Source organism: Podarcis vaucheri (genome assembly GCF_965113315.1).
Source record: "Podarcis vaucheri genome assembly, chromosome: 5".
NCBI classification, from domain to species: Eukaryota; Metazoa; Chordata; class Lepidosauria; order Squamata; family Lacertidae; genus Podarcis; species Podarcis vaucheri.
This window is the reverse complement of record NC_138763.1, coordinates 57,779,910-57,805,264: the sequence shown is the minus strand read 5'-3', so window position 1 is coordinate 57,805,264 and position 25,355 is coordinate 57,779,910. Positions and strand designations below refer to the sequence as shown.

At 39.5% G+C, this 25,355-nt stretch overlaps 1 protein-coding gene across 1 annotated transcript in view; it reads left to right on the top strand.

The window, feature by feature from the left end:
* The window catches only part of CHST15 (carbohydrate sulfotransferase 15), a 69,446-nt gene extending 44,331 nt beyond the window's left edge, over positions 1-25,115 (top strand). Inside the window, exons 2-8 of the mRNA XM_082222779.1 lie at positions 1,144-2,154; positions 3,469-3,808; positions 8,062-8,199; positions 10,919-11,075; positions 20,621-20,777; positions 21,930-22,077; positions 24,500-25,115. Of these exons, the coding sequence (XP_082078905.1) occupies positions 1,609-2,154; positions 3,469-3,808; positions 8,062-8,199; positions 10,919-11,075; positions 20,621-20,777; positions 21,930-22,077; positions 24,500-24,690 (1,677 nt within the window). The 5' untranslated portion in view covers positions 1,144-1,608 and the 3' untranslated portion in view covers positions 24,691-25,115. The remainder of the gene's footprint in view (positions 1-1,143; positions 2,155-3,468; positions 3,809-8,061; positions 8,200-10,918; positions 11,076-20,620; positions 20,778-21,929; positions 22,078-24,499) is intronic.
* Positions 25,116-25,355: the final 240 nt, after the last annotated feature.

Sequence of the window (25,355 nt, the reverse complement as noted above, 5' to 3'; positions counted from 1 at the left end):
TAGCCATATTCTCATTTCCCCTTGAATTCTTGGAATATGCTACCTCCACAGTATTAAAATTTATTTGCAACAGTTTGATGCATTTTTTGTGTGTGCTGCTGCTTAATATTCTTTATCGATCTTGAAAAAAAGAGACATTCAATTACTTTCTTTCCAGAAGTATCCTACTTATTACCCCTTTGTTGCTTAGGTTAATAATGAGTATGTCCAAGCAAGGACTGGAAAACAGAAATCAATTTGTGGCCACAATTCATTTTTGAGAATCTCTAGGGGCTGCTGTATTCCTGAACCCTTAACCATGGCTTTTTCTTCCTGCCCAATACAAACTTGGTGAATTTTGCTACTCAAAAATACACTGTGCTAGTATTATTCTTTGCTCAAAATTTGCCTGTGGAGCCTTCACACAAACCACAGATGCTGCTCCCTTTCTAAACAACTTTCTTGCCCCACAGATCCATTAGATTGGCCTTTAGAATGTCCCACTGGGTAATCTTGACCCAGATGATTGCTTAGCTTAATCTTATTTGTAATCTGTACCATAGTCTTCAGAATATCCCAGCATAAAATTGTCAGTTGACACGCTCACCACCTTTCCCTTCCATGTACCTTATCTTTCTATCTCTTTATCTCAAATATTTATATCCTGCCTCTTAATCATGGGGATTCTTCAGATGGCTCACAATACCACAAAACAATCAAGGAAAAATCAAGCAGATAAACACACACAACAAATTCAGTTCAGAAGCATGCACCAGATGCTATTAAAAACCAAAGTAAAAAGCAGAAATTTAACCCCCCCAAATTATGGGGGGGGGGAGCCTTATGGTTTGGTGAAGGCCCTGACTCTTGTTGCTATCCTCCTCACCTCAGAGGATGGGGCACTGGATAGATACCACCTCAAAAGGGGCTGAGTACTTCAGCAAGTTCATGCAAGTAGTTAGTCCTTCAAGTTCCTGTCCAAATCATTTCCAAGTCATCTATACTTATTCCCAGTACTCAGAATTTACCTTTCCGCTGAATATGCAATTTAGCATAGATTCATCAACCAGGGTTAATAGTCCATTACCTAATAAAGTGAGTAACACTTTGATCTGACTTCTGGACAGATAATTTTATTCACGTTTTCTCTTTGTTCTCTTCTAGGTTACACAACAGAATCCTCTGAAGTGATTATAAAAATGAAGAACTCCAGATCATTTCTCTGTCTTGGAACCTACATTTTAAATGAATATATTTAAATCTCAAGAAGAACCTATTCTCTCACATACCTAAATTTGTTTAATTTTGATGAAAGGACAATGAGCTCCTTTTGTTTTTTGTGTCTCTTCACTCTGTACAGTGAAATCCCACTCTCCTCATTTTGTTCAATGGGAAAAACCTGAAGTCATCATCATCAACTTAAAAAGAAAATTTTGTATGTCCAGATCAAGTATAATGTGCCTCTAATACATTGCCATATTATTTTCAGTAGTTGCCATCTATTTTGGTTAGTCTGATTTTTAAAAATATATATATATACTGATTTGACAAAGTTTCTTGATTGCTTGTAGAAAGTGACTTTCATCCATTTGAAATGGCTCCTTACACCAATTCTTTAATGGTACTAATATGAAGCATTGCATTCAACATTGCATAGCATTGTTATCAAATGACTTGCACAGACAGTGTTTCAAGTGCCAGCGGCCAACTCAAAATATTAAAGAGTGTCCTTCTCTGTGCAGAGATAAAAATAAAGTTCTGTTGCACGTGGATAGCAAACAGATGAACTTGCTTGCAGTGCTAGAAGTAAGGACTTATCACAGTGAAAGCTGGACTGGATTGTTTTGCTTGAAGAAAGGAAAACTATGCAGTTTAATGTTTGGATTATTAATAATGATGCTAGTGATGGCATCCTATATACTGACTGGAGCTAAACGTGGCCTCTTGCTGATGCAGCCAGCACTACGATATGGAGCTTTTACTAGCAGTTCAAACTTAATGGACAATGAGAGCCTCTGTGATATGAAAGACCATTACCAAACATCTAAAATGAATATTTCATATGCAAAGGATTATCCAAGCATTAAAGTAATTATTGACACAATTACTACAAACATTGAGTTTATAACTAGACATCTTCCAGACTTAGAAGATTTGAAGAAACAAGAGATGCATGTGAGTATACAAGAGGGAGAACTATTTATTAAAAAATGGTAACCTTGACCATTACTCTCTGTAGTATCTATTCAACACCAACAGAGTGATGCTGTTATAAGCCAATGTACTCTTAAGTTAACACTCACTGAGGAATCAAGGCAGATGCACTTCAGTTTAGGTTAACACTGACATTTAGCAAGGTGTTGGGACTCCCTATCAGTTGTATAGGTGTATATCTCTTCATTCATGCTTTTGATATGACCCAGTAGTAGATATGATTGAGAACAATAGATAGTCTCAGAAGCTGGAACACACATGTTGGAGCCTAGGGAAAGCCACTGTGGTGCTTTATAACTTCCCTCTGGAAATATGGGAAGATCAGATCAAACAGTGAGGTAGTTACTGTAGCTGGATGATCATAGACATTCCACCCGTCAGATCAGACCCTTAAATAAAGTGATTTTTATCAATTGTATGTACAATAGACTCACAAGTTGCACAGGGGGTACGTTCTGGAGGATTGCGAGTAAAGCCAAAATTGCATATATCTCACTATATAGAAGGATCTGGCTACTTCTGTTTCAGTGTATCTGAAGAAGTGTGCATGCACACGAAATCTCATACCAAGAACTAACTTAGTTGGTCTTTAAGGTGCTACTGGTAGGAATTTTTTTATTTTGACTATGGCAGACCAACACGGCTACCTATCTGTATTTGATAATGCTGTTTGCTTGTCTGGATGGATGAGAGAGAGAGTGTGTGTGTGAATGTGTATAGAAACTAGCCTACTGTACAATGGTAAAATTCACATTTGTTGCTCCATCTATTTTTGCTTCTGGTACCACCCAGCACTGGCATGTGGGTCCCAGAAGCCCCTTGAGCTAAAAAAAGGTTCCCAACCCCTCATATTTAATAGAGTGGTTGCTATGAAGAAGCTTTTGTAGAGAATTGCTGTATTATGTAGTGTGTGCTGCTTTTCTCAAATTATTCCTTCTGTTGATGCATTATAATTTTGTTATACATAGATGAATTCCATCTGCTCTAGGAATTAATTTCTTAAAATACAATTCTATCTATGGAAGTCTGCATAGATGCAATATTTAGGTTTAGATAACCATATCACTTCTTTTTGTGTTTAAGAGCTGGGCTTTACAAATATATTCCTCTTCTCTGCCAGCTCTACATATCCTCCTGGTCTTATATCTGTGCAACAGCATAGGCTATCGGAACATTAAAATGTCTGGAATGTGTAAACAATAGGATTATCATAACCGGAAGTGGTACCATGTTCGTTTCCTGCCTTAATGAGAGCTTTTATTCTCTGTTTTGCAGATGTTCTCCGTAATTCCTAACAAGTTTCTTCCAAACAGCAAGAATCCTTGTTGGTATGAAGAATACAAAGGAAACACTACTAGGGATCCTTATGCTACAAACTCATATGCATTGTATTCCAAACGTTTTAGGACAATATTTGATTACCTTAGAAAGGTGTTTTGGAGCCATTTGTATCATTACAAGGAGAAGCACTACCGGCTACGCTGCCTTCCCCATTTCTACATCATAGGCCAGCCAAAGTGCGGAACAACAGACCTTTATGATAGGCTCAGGTTACATCCTGATGTGAGATTCTCAGCAATTAAGGAGCCTCACTGGTGGACAAGGAAAAGGTTTGGTGAGTAAACACACTATCTGACACAGAGTTGTTTTTGCAGAAATGAATTCTTAAATCTTCCTTTGGAAGCAGCATCTCTTCATTTTTAAGTTTCTCCATCCCTACTTAGCAGTAGACCCAATGCTGGAAACCAATAGGTCTAGCCTTAATGTCTGTATCTGTGGCAAATTGCCTTGGATACACACTGGAAGTGCACGTAACAAGCCCCCAAATCAGTAGCCTAATATAGAGAAGCCTATCAGCTGGATTGGTATAAACAATAGCCTGCCCTAATATTAATTAATTGATCTATATAATGCCCAGGTTGCTTGACAGCTGTGTGCAGAACAAGTCTTAACATTGCACAAATTTATAATCTGTCATCAACTAGAAAAACCTAGTATGGGTAGCACTGTTTGTTGTTTGGCCATAAGCAGATGTCTATACAAATCTGCCTTTTTGTGCAGTTCTTTCAAAATACCATTTCAGGCAGTGCCTTGCAGTAACATGAGAGCTGCTTTTCTTTTTGACAGTTCCATGTGGCTTGATCAATACCAGGTTTAGTGGGGCTCTTGGTTTCCTGCCCCCAGGGACTCTCACCCCTTAACCTTGAAAGTGACAGGTATATACAGCAGCAGCATCATAAAAGGGAGGGGGCAGTTTAGTGAGCAAGTTCTGCTAGTCTCCACTGTTTTAAGCCCCCTCTTAGTATGTGAGGTCCCTGTGTAGGAGTAGTTTATTTTGTGGAGTTAATATGCTGGGTGCTTCAGCTGCTAAGGCTGTAGTGCTGGAGAATCAGTGGTTTTCATTTGCCCAAAGCAAAGGGCTCATGTCAAGGGCAGCTGCCCATGGAACTCTGGTGCTGGGCCTGTGGCTGGTATATGGATGATGCAGCCACAAGGATAAGGCAGATTGCATGGGTTTTCCCTTGGAGGAAAGGTGCCAGTTGCATAGAATAATATTGGAAGGGACTGCAAGGGTTATCTAGTTCCGCCGCCTGAAATGCAGGAATATTTTGCCCAACATGGGGCTCGAACCCACAACCTTGAGAATAAGAGTCTCGTGCTCTACCAACTGAGCTATCTCAGAATACAGGCAGGTGTGATTAGCCTGCCCAGATGCTTCAGCTGCATAGTGTTGTATAACAGAACTTGACTCCACGGTCTATATTGGCCTGGTTTGAAAGGTGAACAGACTTAGTGCTAGTTCCCATCTGATGATGAGCTCATTCAAGGACATAGTGACAACAGTTTCTAATATCTACCTTGCTTGAGTGCCAGTTTGGCAGGAGTGAGGGTTGGAAGCAATTACAATGATTATCTGAAAGCAGGACCAGCGTCAGCACCTGGAATCCTTGGGCTTCTGCCCGTGGATGTTGACACTGACCCTGCTACCATTCTGCTGACGGGTTTCCTAAGATTTTTAGTTCAGGAAACAGATTTATTTTTATTTGCTTTCAAGAGTTGCAAGGATTCAAATCTTGAAATATCAAAGCAGTAGAGAATATGTTTTCATTATTTTTTTATTATTGAAAACTGAGCTCCTTCCCTGCCAAGCCTGGTTGTAGTCACTTCAGTCTGGTTCTGCTCAGTATGTCTCAAGACACAAGGGAACAGTTTAGCCTCTATGGATTTTAACACCAGTGTTTTGGCTTATGATTAGTGATATAGATGGCCTAGTAGCCTGAGGTTTATACCAGACAGGGGATAGGTTCAGTTGTGTATGCCCTCCCCCTGCTTCAGATAAAGCCTTAGAATGAATACACAACAGAGCTTCTTCTGTCTGCAAATTGGTTTGAATAGGAAACCACTGCTTTTCAGATTATATATGATAATGCTTTCAAGTATGAGTGAAGTCCCTCTAGTTGAAATGGACTAAATTGGTATAACTGGTTTCCTCTACTAAGGCAGTTGAAGCAGCAAACTCAATAAAATTGAGCTGAACTAATTTCAGAGGGATTTTAATTGGTGTGCAGTGTTCTTTCAAGCATATTCTTTGTGGTTTGTCTCTTATACGAGTTCTATACTTGGCCCAATAAAACAACTTCTGAATTTATTTCAAATAAAATTCCATGTTCTGAGGCCAAATGCAAACAACAACTGTTTTAGAATTATTTGAAAGGACCAGGCAGGTACATCTCCAAAGCTGAGAAACTCTGGGCTTTGCCATCTGGCCGAGAAGACTGTGTGTGCCACTCTGAGTGGAACACAGGCATGCTAACAAGTTACATGTAACAGCATGGAAGAATACCCATAAACCAGCCTTCTTCTACTGCTTCTTCCTCGTTAAAAGTGATATACCACCCTTCATCTGAAGATCACAGGGTGGCTTAGAACATAAAAACACAACATAAGAACATGAAACTCATTAACATAATAGCAAAAAATACACTTTCCCCCAGAATTCCAAGTTATATTATAAGTAGGTTTGCTTCCATATTTTGCAAATATTTGGCATTTAGCTGTGGATTTGGAGTTCTGACAGGGCAGAGCACCCTATAAAAATTGGGAGGAACTACTAAATTCTAATGCAATGATGTGTCTTGATACAGCTTGGGTTGCCCACCATGCCATGCCTTGTTTTATCTGTCCAGAGACCTCCAAGGCCTTTTGAGGTATATTGATGTCATCACTGCTATACACTAAAAGCAAGAGGCCTTTATGCCTACTGTGCCTGGCACAGCACAAATAAGGTCCTTTGGGCTATTGCTCCAGCAGCATCCAAAAAGAAGGAGGCCATGAAAAACCAATTCAAAGCATGCAGGCCATACCATGCTTATGTACAGGAGCACTGTGAAGTTTGCAGCCTGCTCGATATGAATCAGGTACTCACTTCCTTGCCTGACTCCAGGACCCAGTCTACATCTTTATAGCAGCCTCCAGTCTATTCACCATCAGGCCTAGATGTGCCAGGACCTAGATATTTTGGAGCAGCTTCACAAACACTGGCATGATAATAAATACCTGGTTAAAACCAGAATCCTCTGGGCCTTCTACATAATTCTCTTGGTTGCATTTCCCGGTTCTTTGCTCTGAAGTCTTTGAAGTTTGCCCTGACCTATTAATATCTCCTTATTCATTCATTTCTACAGTGGCAGACTGTGCTTTAGTATAGAAGATACTAGGCAGACTTTCTTTGACTCATGGTTCTCGTGCACTTTTCTGCCTAATGAAACAACCATAATCTAGAAAGAGAAAGAGATTCGTTTTATAAGCATCTTCCAATAAAATATTTTATTGGACCTTCCTTGTGCTCTGTATGCTTCTGGCTTACTGGGCCGGTTCTATAATACAAAGGTTAAAGGTAAAGGACCCCTGGACCATGCTAATTAGCACTTCCTTATTTAATGTCATCCTGTGGTCTTCTTTATAAGGTTACACCATTTAGATTTGTCAATAAGAGCTTCCCTAGCAAGCACCAAGGTGGCTTCTGTTACTATGTGGCCAGTATGTAAATAGTATTTACACTCATGTGAAATAAATACACAATTATCAATGTCCGTATTTATGCACACATATGTATAACTGTAATTATATATTTATTTATAGTGCTGCCTTTTCCCCTGACAAGAACTCAAGGTGGCTTAAAGAAAAAATAAGAACAATTTATTCATGTTCATGTACATGTAGACTACAAAGAACTTGGTACATGGAATAGATTATGTAGAAATTAATCATGCAACCATTCAGACTCTTTTTATCATATCCTTATTTAGGGTTTTGGACATGTTTTATTACTGTTAATTTTACAATAAAAAAGAACCTGAAAAAATAATAGAATATAGTGTTTTATAAAGTAAGTTGAAAAACAAAATGAGATTGATATACTGAGAGTAAATCAGTTCTTTAAATTTCAGAACATTTCACAGCAGTAGTTTATAATTTGGAGAAAATAAGTTCTTTTGATGGTACTTAACCACATAACATCAAATCCAGTTTGCTATATTGCCATTTTGTCTCTGTCCTGGTTCTTTTGACTTCATTAAAAGAAATTCCCAAATGTTATGTGTCCACTAATTCAATACCAGGTGTTATTTGAGAGCTCTGTTTCTATGCAAGCAGTATTCCTGCTGCAGCTACCATGCAAGAAAATAGTTATTCATGTTACTTCCTTGTTGAACCATCAGTATAATTGAATAACTATCGTATCCTATTTATGATTATGCTATTTGAACAGGGTCTTCCACCAAATAGTCCAAAAGGCAGAGCAGTAAACATCTCTACTATACCACTGTAGATTCCAGGCTCACTTTATTTATTTATTTTTGCTTTCAGGGATAATTCGTCTGAGGGATGGATTTCATGATCGCTACCCAGTGGAAGATTACCTGGACTTGTTTGACTTGGCTGCTCATCAGATTCAGAGTGTGTTGCAGGGGGACACTGCAAAAGACTTCAACAAGATAATTATTGGTACAGAAACTACTGCTTATAGGGGTTTATGTTGCTGGTATGAGACTTGCTTTAATAACATCGGTAGTTATCTGTACTAAGATAAGAGTTCACTGATCTCCTCTGTATCTTAGCAATGTAAGCTAAGTATACGATAGCAAAAATGTGGATAAGGCATTTTATTAGAACAACTTCTGTTGGCAAAAGGGTAATGCAAGCTTTACAGCATCATGAAAGTGTGCCTTCAACTAGTAATGAAAAGTTGAGCAAACATCTGTCTGAAAAGAAGAGCATTATAAATCTTTAATTTTGCACCTTGTTTTCAGTGTAAATAGAGGCTGTTTAAAAATGCATTAATATTATTGAGTTATTTATAACACTTTATAGCACCTTGGCAACAATATAGTGTTCAATGCAACATCCTGTCCATCTAAAATAAAAAATAACTACAAAGAAATACAAACATGCAGAATCGGGCAAAAACTTTGTGAATAAAAAATACCTTCACTTGCTAGTGAAATCTAGATGCATTCCATCACTATGTCCCACTGATTTAACCACAGCAAATGACATCATATGAAGCAAATAAGTAATCTGATTAACTTGATGGGCATGGAAGAATATATGAGATAACGTATATGGGACTTTAGCTCTATTGTTTCCCTTAGGATCCATTCAGTGCAGGGTTGACCAGATGCCAAAGAGGACAGAGTCCTTGCACCTTTAATGGTTGGGTAGGAGAGGCAATTTCAGGTGGTGTAGTTTGCATGAGAAGCTATACCTGCTGAAATATCTGTTTCTACGCAATGCTAAAGGCACAGGATTCCTCTTTTGCATCTGGTCACCCTAATTCAGCAACAGCACTTTGTTTTTTTGGAAGACAGTGCAGGATAGTTGCAAGTGTGGCATCAGCAGGTCGGAAACAAAGTCTGCTCAGACTCTACAAATGACATGGGAAACTTTAGGAAATAAAACTTTTCATGGGATGGAGATGTGGTGTTAATAGGAACCTCCACCTGTAATTTCTGCTTGCTGTGCTGCTGTTTAGTTACATAAAGGAACCAAATATAGTGACAATAAACATTTGCTAGGCATAAGAGATGGGATAGGTTGGATTTCCTTCAAGGGACCAATTTATTCTACTGTCTACTGAGACTGGGGAAAGTCTAAGCTGTTGTGACCTACGAAAGTTATTATGACATTATTGACATATCCTGACTTTTTAAATCAAGAAGCTATTAGGCCTCATTATTTTGTTGTGATATGAGCAGGTTCACTGCTCTTTCTATAAACAAATATTGTGCCTCAAGTGCTCTTTCTGGACTTTTATTATCAAGGACACATACAAGCTACATTTTTTATTTTATCGGTCTCTTGTAAGGGAAAGAATGCTAATTCAAACGGCTAATGTACTTTTTTTGAGCAATTGCCTTTGCAAGGAGCTGAACTTTTTGTTAAGGAAAATGTTTACATGGCCTCTTCTTAATAGTTTACAGGAAATCATCTGAATTAATATGCTCATTATAATGAACTTTTTTTATCACCTTGTTAAAAATACAATTTAGTCAAGAATCCATCTATAGGAAATATGAAAATCTGAGATTTTCTTAGGGAGCCACATTATTAAACGTCAAATGATTAAAAAGGAGAGATATAATTAAAACTATAAACATCCCTCTAACTTTACCAGGGAAAGTAATTTTACAATCAAAAACATCTCTGAATCAAATCTTTATTGGGTTGTAATTATATTGCCAGATGAAGCCATGGAGGTTTCAGAAGCCCTACACAAGACATTACCCTTGCAGCTCCAGGCATTTTAGACAGGGTTTATTTATTTTTGATCCTTATTATGATAAATTTACCAGAATGGTTTATGAAAGCACAACATGATTTTTCCCCATTAATCTCTGGCTAAGGACATTAAAGAGCCATTTTTAATGAAAGTAGGCAGTTTCATCATATGTTGTATGCTTTTAGCGTCTATGAAAAATTGGTATATTTTGGAATGCGCTGTTCTCATTTGATATATAAATGCAGCAGCATTTAATTCATCATGGGTTAAATATAGATTCCTCCTCACAAACATTAATTCGTGTTGCGGTGCTATGGGGTGGGGGAGAGAGATGATGAAACAATAGAATCATGGAATTTCTGAGCTGGATGGGAAGTCAAGGGGTTATCTAATCTAACCCCCTGAAATGCAGAAATAATAGCTAAAGAATCTGTGACAGAAGGCCATCCAACCTTTGTTTAAAAACCTCCTTTGAAAGACCTTTCATTACCTTTCAAGTTGTCTGTTCCACTATTGGATAGCTCTTACTGTCAGAAAGTTCTTCCTAATGATTAGTCAGAATCACCTTTCTTGTAATTTGAATCCATTGGCTTGGGCCCTACCCTCAGGAACAGTGGAAAAAAAGCTTGCCCCCTCTTCCATGTGGTAGCCCTTCAGATATTTGAAGATCGAATGATTGTAGAGTTGGAAGGGGATCCCAAGGATCATCCAATCCAACCCCCTACAATGCAGGAATCTCAATTGTATTTGCTTTCAGTCTCCGCCCAAGACATACCCAACTCCCTCAACTATTAAGAAGTGCATTTTTGGCTGCCATAGCCAAGAATAGGAAGTGACCTAGCATATTTCATTGAATGTTCTGGTCCTGCAGTGCATTTACAACAGTGCTCAGAATGAGCCAGTCATCTAGAGTGACACTGATCTGCAGCTTTTTGTGATTCCTAGGAGAGGCGAGTGCTTCGACAATGTGGGACAACAACGCTTGGATTTTCTTCTATGACAACAGTACAGAAGGGGAGCCTCCATTCTTAATACAGGACTTCATCCATGCCTTCCAGCCAAATGCAAAGCTGATTGTTATGCTTAGGGACCCTGTTGAAAGGTTAGCAAGCCATATTTACATAGTATCAAAGAAATGTATTTTATTCTTTTTATTTGTTCTCATGGATAGTTGACAGCTGCCCCCAAAATTGGTAAGTTGAGAGCAGCATAACTCACCTGCAACTCGACTCCATAAACACTCGTACCACCTCATTGAATCCATTGTTTTAAAAAACTTGTTTTTAATATGACCAATACAATCTGGAAAGCTATAGTGTTTTTAGTGTAGAAATGGAATCTTTAGGAAGCTCTAGAATAGAGATGGCTTACCTGTAGCCCAGTAGCCTGATGCAATCCCCCAAGACTTCAACAACATTGGTAACAGCAATAGAGAAAAGAAAATTTAAAGTAGACATGGTACGACAGAGGGCAGAGAGGTTTGAACCTCTCCACCCAGCCCTGATGCAAATTGCCCCCCTCACTATTTATCAGATTGATCATTTGATGAGGGGGCACCTCCCTCTCCCTGTCAGCTAATTCACTTAGCTTACCTTAGGAAGATGTGTGAGTGCATGCGAGAGGGTGGAGTAGCCACACCCACCACTGGCATGTGGCCCTGGACCAAAGGATGAATGTTCCTTGTTTTGCTTAGTGTTCAGAATAAGGTGAATTACAGTCTCTGGTAGCTTTGACTTCCCATTCTGAATTAATTAATCACATTTTCAATCCTCATTTCCATATATTGGAGAAACTTTGAATACCTTTAATTCTTGTGCATGATCTGGGAAAGAGTTAATACAGTATGCAATCTGAACTGATATGAGTTGTAAAATTGAACAAGTAAAACTCCCATAACAGATAATCTTTCATCTTGTTGACATTAGCAGAGATGCAGGTAACTATGGAAACCGGGAACTGTGTGGAGATCCCAGTTGCTTAGGGCAATTTCAGTGTGAAAAAGGCAAATGTATCCCATCTGCTATAAGGCATGGAAATAAAGGTCAACAGGTTTTCCTCCCCTGCACAAGGTAGTGTGTACCTTGGTCAAGAGTCCACTCCAAGTTGTAGTGAAAGAAAAGGAAACACAGTTCTTCAGCCTTTGCTGACATGTACTCCTTAGCAGTAATATGGGAATAAATATTTTAAGCCTCTTCACAGGATTCCACCAGCTTCTTAATATCCCTGTTTTTGGTGAGATATAAGGATTTGTTTGCCTTGTATTGCATGGTCCAATTCTCACCTTTTTTAAATGGTAAAGTGATTTATTTCAACAGTCACATGGTATTCTCTTATTATTTATTCGTAACATTTCTGTCCTGCTCTTCCTCCTGAAAGAGCCCATGGCAACTGGTATAGACAGTTTTATGGAACAATATAGCGCCATCTTTTCCTAAGGATTTAAGTAAAAAAGCCTTGATGATATGATTAAGCTCAGGTCTCATTAACTATACTCAAAAGACGTCTCATCATATGTAAAATGGCAGATAATAGTAATATTATATTAAGGTCACCACATCCAGGCTTGGCATTGGCATTTGGAGCTCTTGCATCCTGGCAAGGCCCACTAGTGCTGAGGTCTGCTTTTTATAATTAGTTTGGGATAAATCAGAACAAAGCTTTAAATTTCAAACAACCATTCCTCTGAGTGTATAAATCATTATTAGGAGTGGATTCCATGACTTTCATCCTTTTACTGTTACGGCAGAAAGAGGTGAAACTATAAAGAACTTTGGACATCTGAGGAATGCAGGACAGCTGAAATTCAGGTCCCAAACCCCACCTGTTATTCCAATGGTTTTTGGTCAAAGTATTGCTTCTTTCTAGCTTGAAGTAATAACATTTGTTTTCTGGAAATATTTGTTACCTCAGTTTACTAAAGGTATGTTCAGTTATTTTCTTCTTTTGTGTATATTTTAGGCAGAGGCTAGCAGCATATATTGGAAAGCAATATATGTTGCTCTGCAGGCCCCAGGCAAGGATAGTAAAGGAAAATATAATCTGTAATACTCAGCCACATCTTTTGATGTGAGCTTATACACACGAAGGCAGTGGTTTCCAAACTGTCCACACTCTACCCCATGGACCCCTTGAAGATTGCCCAGGGTCTTGGTGGATCACTTAATTGTTTTTTCTGCCTGTTGTAGCAATTGAAATGTGCTGTGCTAGATGCTATATGATTCTTAATTTTATTTTTATTGCTCTTTTTTCTCATATATTGTACTTCCTTGTATTGCAGTTTGAATGCCATAGGATTCAGATCCTAATATAATAAAATGCAAAATGTGAAACAAAAGAAGCAATAAAAGTACAATTCAAAAATCAATACTTATATTTAATGTGATGAATATGTCATCTTCAACTACAAATCCACAGACCATCTGGGTGAAGTTTATGGACCATAGTTTGGGACCCCCAACTCTAAGGTGTATTTGTATTTGTGGTTCTTTTTCTTGGTTCTGTCAGCTGTTATTTCCATGCCTTCTCCATTCCTACCACAATGCTATACAGGCATTTGTGTAATCCTTGAAAAGAAAAAGTGGTGCAAGGGAGCACATAGTTGTCTCCCACAAGTCTATGTGCTCCTCCTTTCTAGCCTCATGGCACATATCTCCCCTTTTTGTATTTAAAAAGAAACAAGCAAGCTTCCTTACCACTGCAATATCACTCACTGTTGCTTACTTTTGTGCAATGAGAATACTACAGTTGCAGGATCAGAAGCTTAGTCTGCTGCTGCAAAGATACACTTTTCTCTAAGGTGACTTGAGCAAGTCTCCTGCATCAGTTCTGTTCCCCTCTTCCCCAAGGCTTTAATGTGCTGGCTTCAGTTTCCAAGGAATAGTCCTAAAGTTTCTTAGATAGTGCATTGCTTGTTGCCCTCCTGCCAGGTGTTTGAGAGAATGCCGCAGGTTTATATCTGCGTGTTGAAACATTAACATATCAGGCCACTGATCCTTCTAGCTCAGTCTTGTTGACAGCGACTGATAACAGCTCTCCAGGATTTCAAGCAGGAGCTGCTCCCAGCTGTTATCACTTTTTGTCCCTCATCAGCCATTTTGGGGTACACAACAGGTTTCAATCTGTCTATTAAAACTAATGGAGGCATGATGCCTGCATTGAGTTCAGTGGGCACATTGGATTTTTGTGAACATTTTATTTTCAAGCATTCACAAAAGCTCGAAGGCTTTTGCGAGTGCTTGAAAATAAAATGTTCTCAGTGGAAATGCTTGGAAAACTCAAATGATTTTCAAGTGGAACATGGGGATTTTTGTTCATCTCTAACACAGTGGTGCTGGTTAGAACAGAGCTGGAAGGTCAAACTCAGCAGACTGAACAAGAGAGACTCTATATATAGGAGGGCTAGCTTACCACATTTGTGAAGTAATACACATTAGTATCTAAAGAGAAGGGGGGTCGGGGTATAAAACTATTAAAGAGGCTATAATTACTTGCACCACTGGTTGAAAATAGTAACTTGTGGAATTTAGGAATGAGATTATTTTTGTAGGGAAATGATAACTTTTATCCCTATTTAAAGGTTCCGTTCATATGCTGTTTCTGATCAGCTTATACTTAGGGAGAGCTGTGGATTCATGCAAGATCACATGTTCTTTTCCTGATACAAGGGAAGATGTAAATCTTAAACTGGCCCATTGTGACATTAAATTCCTTCCAAGAAGTTTTAGTCATGCCATATTCAAATAAATGGATGAACGTATGGTTCATTCATTTCCCCCCTGTGAAAAGGAGGTACAGTGGGAAGTAGGGGAGGAAGTAAAATCTGATCAGGCTCATAGACTATTTGCCTTGTCTCATTTGATTTGTGTCCATAGGCCCTGCCTCTTTCCAGATCAGTCATTTTTACAAAATGGGAGAAAAGGTGGTAAATCAGTTTCCAGTGCCATCAGCATTTCCTGCATCATGGCCACATATATAAAAATCAAATATTAGAATGTAAATTGGCTTTTAATTTTTTTTTCTTTTTTGAAAGATAGTCATAGGGAAAACACACTACCGCCTGATGTGAATATTTTCCTTATTAGAATTCTATTCTCATCAGCAGCACTACATAGAATAAGAGCTGTCAACAGTAGTGCTCCCCATTGCCCAAGTCACCTCATGGCCCCCTGCATGGCAGACAGTGCACTGTTGACTTGATAAATATATTTTGTGGCCTCTGAATGTTAACAGATGGTAATTGTATGCAAGAGAGCTGGATGAAGTGGCTTTCTTCTGTAAATGATCTGGAAATGCTCTGCAATATGACTCTAATATTCACCAGCTGTTGCTTTAGTGTCTGTCTCATATCATAATATACCCCCTTAACTTGGGAGATACCAATTTTGTCCACTTGTAATGGATACAGTTTCCATTACAATGGATCGTGCTTTTTCTCTCACCACGGGATAAATCTAACCCTATATGTACTGCTGAATTGTAAATTCTTTAGTCCTGACAGCAAAGTAGCATAACTGTGCCTTGCCATAATGTAAATATTTGATGGGTAGAGTAAAGACCCACATGCTGGTTTCATCCTAACCTAAGGGAGGTTACACCAATATTATTGTCACTATTTATTTAATTGTTTTGGGGTTTTCTTTAGAGGAATGCTGTAGGGATGGAGAAAGAAAAACTAAGAGTCCTAAACTGGACTGGAGTTAAATATGTGTTTTATGTCTAGAAAAATTGTACACTGATATACAGCATAGCTTCCCCCTGTAAACTAATTGACTTCCAGTCATTTTGAGCCATGGAATTCTATAATTACGTAGCTCAGCTGTAAAATATCTTCCGAGATATTAGTATTTGGCCAAAAGAGAATCTGTGTTATCTTGGGTACTGGAAGAGAATACAATGGCCATGGTTGTGGTAATGCCTAGATATTCCTCATTGGTGCTATTCCCCTTGATATTCCAGCAGTAGCTGCAGTGCACATATTTTCCTTTCCTAGAATCTGCACGAACAAAGGGATTCATACAGCAAATTTATTTAATAGTTTAAACTTAGAAATGCAACAGAACACTATGGCAGCTGCACTTGCAGTTGCTCTTCTGCTGCCCTAGCACTTCATGTGACTGTTGTGTTATGGCATGCGTGCTCACTCACTTTTCCTTTCCAATGCCTTTGTTTTCCTTCTCTTTTCCTTCTGGCATTAGAGAGACAATCAGGCAGCTACCATGCAGCTGCATGTTTCCTTAGTTGTGGAAAAACACATTTCTGTACCATGACAACACAGAGGGAAGAGGAACAGTCACACCGTTGAGAGCTGCAGGCCCATGTGACCACCCGTGAACATTTATTTAAAGCCTGGGTCAGCCTTTCATTTTTGCTATCATTAAACAGCTTCTGCAAAATTGTTAACATAGGGAACACATCAAGAACCAAGTATTTATGCTGATAGAATTGAAATATGGAACTGTGCTTGAAAGAAATGGTTCCACTTTTTATGCTAGGTTCCATTTCCTCTGCAATCTTTTCTGATGAAGAGGCAGTCATGTGCACCTACACTTAATTGTGATAGATTATGGCAGTCGGTAGCAGCATCAAGTGAGCCATAAGTAGCAAGAGCAGCTGAAATCCTCATCAGCAAATATTTGGTTTTTATAAAGATGTCCCACAAAGCAAAATAAATAAATAAGGAAATATCCTACAACTTATACAGATTTCATTAGAATACAGTGGTACCTCGCAAGACAAATGCCTCGCAAGACGAAAAACGCGCAAGACGAAAGAGTTTTCCGTTTTTTGAGTCGTTCCGCAAGATGAATTTCCCTATGGGCTTGCTTCGCAAGACGAAATGTCTTGCGAGTTCTTGCAAGTTTGTTTCCTTTTTCTTAAAGCCGCTAAGCCGTTAATAGCCGTGCTTCGCAAGACGAAAAAACCGCAAGATGAAGAGACTCGCAGAACAGATTAATTTCGTCTTGCGAGGCACCACTGTATGAGAATCTCTGTCTGCATGAAGTCCCCTTGCTGTACCATAGTTTAATTACTAAACTGTGTAGGGTGTGCTTCAGCCATCTCTTCTCCCCTGCATCTGGGAGAAGGACTTCCTAAGCTTTTCATTTTAATCAACCCTTTAGTTAGCTAACAGTTTTAACCTCCTTTTCTCTGAGGCAGGGACTGTGGTATAACTCTAATAATGGTACGTCTCAAAAACATAGGAAGTTGTAACCTTGGTTTCTGAAGCTGTACTGCTTCAATAAACCATAGTCAATGTGAACCAGGTTCCCTAGTTCAGCAAAGTCCCCCTCTTGGCCATGCAGAGGGAGGGGAGTTTTGAGAGCTCAAGGCTTGTGCATAAACCATATTTTATCTGGACATACAAACATGAACATATGTATCTCTAACAACTCTTGGGAAAATCAATTTCATTCCCTCTTTGGAGAAATGTTCTACCAAGAGAAACTAAGGCTGCAATCTTAATCCATACTTACCTGGGAGTATGTTCCACTGATCTCTGAGGCTTAATTTTGAGTAGACATATATAGGATTCTGTTGTGACACACATACATAAACAGACTATTCAGGAAAAGGTCATCAGAAAGCAGATTGGTTTCAGTTAAAGGGTTTGGAGAAGGAGATAAGACTCTTTCTAAAGGTCATTGTACTTAACCAAGATATAGGCATGAGTTTCCTGTAATGGGAAAATTGGTTATAAGAATCTGATTGGTCAGAGCCAGTGTGGTGTAGTGGTTAAGAGCGGTAGTCACGTAATCTGGGAAACCGGGTTCGCGTCTCCGCTCCTCCACCTGCAGCTGCTGGGTGACCTTGGGCTAGTCACACTTCTGTGAAGTCTCTCAGCCCCACTCACCTCACAGAGTGTTTGTTGTGGGGGAGGAAGGGAAAGGAGAATGTTAGCCGCTTTGAGACTCCTGAAGGGGAGTGAAAGGCGGGATATCAAATCCAAACTCTTCTTCAAATCCAAACTCTTCTTTTAAGATATACATTTTAGTGAATTGTTTTGTTTTTAAAAAGTATAACTGATAGACCATTGACAGAGCATACTGTGCTGGGCATAGTTCTGCTAATATTCAGACAAGTGATAACAACAGAAAGCACACAGAGAGAAACATATTTGAAGTTGATTATAATCAAAATGAATGACATATCCCCAGTTTTTTGAGGAATATCCCTTGGTATCAAGCAAAATATTAGCTGTTATGGGTGTAAATTGCATAATAGTAATCACAATGCAGGGTTGCCATATTTCAGAAAGTGAAAATCCGGACAGGAAAGTTGTTTATTTTTTTTTTGAAGCTTTTGAGCTATTTTTAAATGACACTCCCAGCACAGGTTGCCATATGTCCAGATTATCCCAGACGTTAAAGTGATTTCCACTCTATCACAATTGTGAGTAGCTTAGTTGCAATTCTTATTTCTTGATCCTAAACTCTAGGGGGTAACTTCATGGTTATGTAAGTACAGAAAGCTGCTGCCCTCCTATAAGATTAGATTTTAATTCTGAGACAGAATTTCATACTCACGTTCTATTTTGGAATGGATATGTATGATCATGTTGTTTATTTTTATCTGTTTAAGTTTCCTACCATCTTGAGCAAGCATAGAGAAACTGCAGTCCTCCAGATCTTGTTAGACCACAACTCCCATCATCCCTAGCCAGCATGATTGGTAGCCCACCAACCTCTGGATGGCCACAGGTTCCCCACCTCGGATCTAGAGAATGTGATTAAATGGTGTTGGCAAGAAAGAGCCATCTAAATGAGCTGCATATGCCAGCCATCCTTTTGGCTCACTTTCTTGGCCACCTTCTCGCCTGTCTAACCTAGATAAAGGTAAAGGTAAAGGTAAAGGTACCCCTGCCCGAACGGGCCAGTCTTGACAGACTCTGGGGTTTGTGCGCCCATCTCACATCTATTGGCCGGGGGCCAGCGCTGTCCGGGGACACTTCCGGGTCACGTGGCCAGCGTGACAACGCTGCTCTGGCGAGCCAGAGCCGCACACGGAACGCCGTTTACCTTCCCGCTGGTAAGCGGTACCTATTTATCTACTTGCCCCCGGGGGTGCTTTCGAACTGCTAGGTGGGCAGGCGCTGGGACCGAGCAGCGGGAGCGCACCCCGCCGCGGGGATTCGAACCGCCGACCTTTCGATCGGCAAGCCCTAGGCGTTGAGGCTTTAGCCCACAGCGCCACCCGCGTCCCTCTAACCTAGATAGCAAGCACTATTAGCTAGCACTGATGCTACTCAAGGCAGAAATTGCAAACTTCACCTTTCTCGATTTCTTTTGATAATGTGCTTTTAGTGAGTAACCTTCTTCTACACACACATTTCTGCAGGGAAAGTGGGGGAAAATTGTTTATGTTTCAAAGTGCCGCATTTAATGAATCGGCTGGCTCCATCCTTCCTATTTTTCTCATATCTTCCAGTTTCACAGCCAACTATTTCATGCACAGTAAAACAGGCGGCTGCCTAAGGCAGCAAAATATTAAGCACGGCCAAATATTCAGCACGTCCGTATTGTCAGTGAAATATAAGCTGGGAGTGGCACACTTTTCTGTTTGTTTTCATTACACCTACAGACAGAGCTTCCCATTCGTACATGGCTCTGTTGTTATAACATACCACACAGAGACACAGCAGTTAGTGAGACCCTCCTTTCCCACCTCTGGCTGTTCTGACATCTCTGCTGCACTCTCTTTTCCTCCTTCTCATGAAAATCAATAGAGTTTTTATTCGTCACATGAAAGGAAGGGGGGATATCTTTCAAAGTAAACAAGCTTGAAGCTGCTAGCAGGTGTTTTACCTTAAAACATCTTTTAAAACAAAAGGTGACAGCCGGCTGAAGTAAAGTGTATCAAAATTCCAAGGTCAAGGTGGTTCCTAGGGATGAGTGTGACTTTGTGTAGCAGGCACAGGTCAGGGAAGGGGCCACAGCAGGAGGGAATCAACAGATAGTGGGACCAGAGGAGAGGTGGCTGAAAAAGAGTGTTTGGTGGACACTGGACTGGAAAAGAAGACCCTGAAGGAAGGGTATTTGGAGGTGAGGGAGGCTTGAGAGTAAGATAACTGAAGATGGGGAATCAAAGAAAGGAGTGACTAATAAATAAGCAAAACTAATGAGAGTGGCCATGCGACTTGGATAATCAATATAAAAGTGGTCGCAAACAAGAATGAATAAGAGCAGCAAGGAATATAGTCTGCAAGGAGCAATATGGGGTCAAGATCTGAATCGTGTGGTTCATATGGCTAGTTTGAGAGATAAAAATGGTAAGTTAGCAAAGAGAAGGCAAGTAATAGTATTATTAGATCTTGTTCCTATAATATTTTTTCTCATCTGACACCCCTGGCATGACCGAAGAGATGGTGGGAAGATGCTGGGAAGTATGCTCCACTAAGGTGAGGTACTTGTAGGATTCCTTTGCCAGATAGGCAACTTGGATCAGCCTGGCATTTCAGTTTAATTTTCTTTGGAATGGAGCTGTGAGACTTCTGCTGGAATAAACAAGAAATTAAAGCACAGCCTTACTATACAAATAGCACTCTTTCTTTTCTTGCCTGGACAATAGCTATTGGTTTATTACTATGATGATAATGTGGGATGGCTTAGCTGCAATTGTGCTTCAATTGTTCCTGTGTTATTTCATTTACAGATTGTATTCTGATTATCTTTACTTTGCAAGTGCTAACAAATCTGTAGAAGACTTCCATGAAAAAGTGGCTGAATCATTGCAGCTCTTTGAAAATTGCCTGGCAGATTACTCCCTGAGAGCCTGTGTGTACAACAACACCATTAATAATGCCATGCCCGTACGTACATTTCAGTTCTCACTTGATACGATTCTTAGACAATAGAATTTCATGAAACTGGTATTATCACATATTAGAATATGTAACAAATATATTACAGAGTTAGGGGAAAACACCAGAAAAAACCACTATCTTCCTAAACTTGTGTTTGAACCTGGTGGTTCATATGACAAAGTCTTTCTGCTTAAAAATAAATCCATCCACATAGAAGACAAAAGGCTGGATCTTCTTCTAAATTGGGGATTTAACTGTTTATCTTTGGTAAGAAGGGAGCATTCCATCAGGTGAGCACCCAGCTAGAGCATTAATGGGTGCTTTCATGTACTATCCCCTTTCTCCGCTGTGAGGAACCTTTACAGCATTTGGGTCTTTTTAATCTGGAGGGAAAGGGAGGTAAAGGGGAACATGATAGAGGTGTATAGAATTATGCATGGCACAGTGAAAATGAAGACGGGGGCATTTTTCTACTTTTCTCATAACACTGCTCTAGAACAATAGATTATCCAATGCAGCTGAATGTTGGAAAGTCAGAAGTACTTCTTCACACAATGCATACTTAAGATATAAAATTTGCTGCCACAAGATATGGTCATGGTCACCAGCTTGGCTTTCAAAGGGGATTAGACAAATCCAATGGCTGTTTGCCATAGTGGCTGCATGCTGCCTCCCGTATCGGAGGGCAGCATAACAGCTGAGGGAGAACTATCATCTCCCCTCTGGGCTTTCCTGATGCATGTATGCCAGGGTTGCCAACTTTTCTGGGTCCGTGGGCACATTTGCAAACCAGGTAAACTGTTGTGGGTACAATGGAAGTGCTGCAGCTGTACGCATGAGCCCTGCAAGTATGCACAACACATGCACACTCACTTTCTCCCCATCTCCATTTAGGCTTTAAAAATGATTAAATGATTTTTTTTTGCTGTTTTTCAAGCCTAATATGGGTGCAGAGGCGGAGGTAAGAAGTTAGCCTTCCAAAGTCTAATTTCAGGAATGGGAGTCCTCTGCTATAGCAAATATGGTGACCCATGAGTATGTCACATTCCTGCAATAAAACTATGCCTTGCATAATCTCACTTATTGTTGTCTGCCATGGCCAATTCATTTGGAGTGTTTTCTTAAAACAATAATTTATTTTGTTTTTCATTCTTTTAGGTAAGGCTCCAGGTTGGTCTGTATGTTGTTTTTCTCTTGGACTGGCTGACAGTTTTTAATAAAGATCAAATACTAGTTCTCCGCTTGGAGGATCATGCATCCAACGTTAAGTTTACTATGCACATGGTGTTCCAGTTTCTGGATTTAGGTAGGAAATTTTCTGACCTTTCTGATTAAAGCACATTTAATGAAATTGCCCTGTTTTTCTAAGGCTCTGCTTCAGCCCCCTTCCTAAATCTGCTCTCAGACAGTCCCTGGTAATTGCTCTGTAGTTAGATCACACATATTCAAATTTAAAGAAAAACAAGTTGCTTAAATTTAGCCATTCTTTGTCTTTTAACCAAGAGGTATGCTATTTTAAATTTAATTTTAATCCACAGGTTCATGTTACCTTTGGGTCACTTGCCACATGCTTTCCTATACAGATAGTATAAGAATATAGCATTTAAGAATGTTGCATGTTCATTGGAAGAACTGGCAGATGTACAGACTTATGAAGTAGTGCAGTTGCATCAAGTTATGGCTGCACACTCCCCCCCTCCACATGGAGCAATTTAGTGATTATCTATATCAAAAATGGCCTTCAGTGAACCATTTCTATGTGGAAACTGATCAACATGTGCTGCTATTCTTTAGATCAGGTTTGGGAATCAGTCATGGGGAACCGTGCTCCACAGGCTAAATTAGGCCCACCAGGGATTCTAATTTGGCCCATGAGGCCATTTTTTCTTTTGCCGTGTCCACCTGCTGCCATCTGTGGGTAAGGGAAAGCTGCAACTGCAAAGGAACAATCGGGAGCATTTGAGTATGGTTCCAACTGTTCCCCTACAAATGGGACTTGGGTTTGGTGTTTTTTGTTTAAATGGCACCAATGCAAGTCCTGCTGGGAACTGCTCCACTTAGGAGCTCCCAAGTGGAGCCGATTCCTGGGCTTGTATTCAGCTCCACCCAGATGTCAAGGTGGCCTACCTCTGCTTTAGATCATCAAAAGGTTGTAGCATGTAATATATTTCAAAAGTGAATTGCTATCATTTTTGCATGAGGGTGTGCTGGACCTCTATGCATGAGTGACATAAATGCTTCCTGACATCAGGAGCTCCATCATAAGAGGATAACTTTTAAGAAAAAAGGAGAAAGAATGTACATTCATGATTATTTTATGCTAAATTGTTCCGAGCAAACAATCAGCCATAAGGATTTATTCTGTTTGGATGAAGGTTGGTTTAGACATTTTAAAAATAGATGAACAATTCATGCTGCTTATGATGCAAAATGATTTAAGTGATACATGGGGGATGGAATCATATTATGTTTTAAATGCAGTTAACTTTTAAGTATTTAAAAACTGTCTAAATACTACAGAACATAACCTGGAGTAGAATAGTTGCATTAAACTTGTATTAATATGTGGGAATTAGGGTGTTGAGCTAGAACGATCCAGCACCAGCAGGGAATTTTTTTTTTACATTGTGTAAAGAAATAAAAGAACACATATTTACTTAGAATGGCTTGCAAGTGGAACAGGAGTCACACTCTTCATGTTTTCACATGGTCCCTCTGAACTAACATACCTAGGGTTGTATCCAGCTAAGTTCTATTCACAGTAGACTCACTGAAAATAAAGGCCCAAAGTTAATTATATTCATTCTTTTCAAGGGGCGTACTCTTGAGTAGGACAAAATGGCTAGAACCCCTATTTCTGCATCTCAAGCTCACGCTCCTATGGGGCAAACAATGATCTGAGGTTAAATGTATGCAAGCATTCAATATGCATGAATTCCCTTCCTTAAAGAGTGGGGATGTCAGTGAACATAACCAGAGCCATTGTGCAAGAGAAGGGGAGAATTAACCCTTTCCTCACATAATGGAGTCGCACTGAAAAAGGTCCTTAATGACAACTTCAAGGAGCACAAGGCTATCAGTGGCTACTAGCCATGATGACAATGTTCTATGTCTACCGTTGGAGACAGCATGCTTCTGAATACCAGTTTCCCGGAATCACAAGTAGGAAGAGTGTTGTTGTGCTCAAGTCTTGCTTCTAGGGTTTCCACAAGCATCTGGTTTGCTACTGTGAGAACAGGGCACAGGACTAGATGTGCCTTTGGCCTGATCCAGCAGAGAGCTCTTTTTCTTCATATACGTTCTTTCCAAAGCTGCTATATTAGCCCTAGCAGAGAAGTTTCCATTGGCATCAATAGCAGTTGCGGATGGGGGATTTTTGGTGCATGTACAGAAAAGGCTAAGCTTCCTCTCTACATTCCATGGGGCTGTTTATCCCTACCAGCTGAAAAGAACAAAAGAACAACAATTTAAAAACGAAAATCTTGTATAGTAAATGCTTGCAAACATTTCATGCCATGTATAGTTTGGTCCTAATAAAAGGGGTGGTGTGTGCTTCAGGCACTGCCAAGAAGTCATGCTTCCTGTTCAGACAACAAGCTATAATGTCCAAAAGCCACGTTTATACATCTCATGTCATTTAACTTAGAAATGTTTGAGGAAATGCATAACAGAAAGCTATACAAGAATATTTTGTGGTTATCTTTTTCTTTTTCTTAATTTTACTACAGGTGCTCTAAGTGAAAAAGAAGAAGCTCTAATTACCAAAAGTCCTGCATCAAACACTAGGAGGCCTGAAGATCGCAATTTGGGCCCTATGTTACCTATCACAAAGGAAATTCTACGAGATTTCTATCAGCCTTTCAACACAAAACTGGCTCAAGTTCTTTCTGATGAAGCTTTTTTATGGAAAAAATCCTGATGTGTCAATTCCGGTACCACAAACACAGTGCTTGGGATTATTTTTAAAACTTGTTTTCAGCTGTAAGCAATTGCCCACTCTGAGGCCAAGCAAGCCTACTGCAGTTAAATCTTTGTCTCCACGTTCAGCATACAATATGTCAACGAAGTTATATCAGATTTGCCATAGAAGAACATAAAGCTCTATCAATGTCTTTTGTAAACTTTTCTCTCTCTCAGCAAACAGTGCGCCAATAGCCTTGATATGAAGCAGTCTCGCATTCTGTGGTTATGGTTTTTGAAATGCCATTTTTAAGCTATTGTTACAGTACAGAAAGCACTAGCCACCTAAAAATGCACATTCATTCTAATTTTTAAGATATGTCTCGCATTCTTTTTAAACTATTCAAAACAGCTTTTTAACCATTAAAAGTTAATTGATTTTCATCTGGAAGTCTGTTTTTAATTTCAACAAACTCTTCAATATGTGTTCTCTTTGCCCATAATAAACCTATTGAATCTGCCTGAGCTGTGTAACTTAATTCAAAACCAAGTAACTTTTGAATGGATGATTGTGTTTTAGTAAGCCCAAAGCAGAATGAATCCTTCCCCTGTAACAGTGATCAAGAGAAGAATTTTCTCAATGGTGACTTACTCTAAAATATTAATTGAAAAGAGGGCTGACTT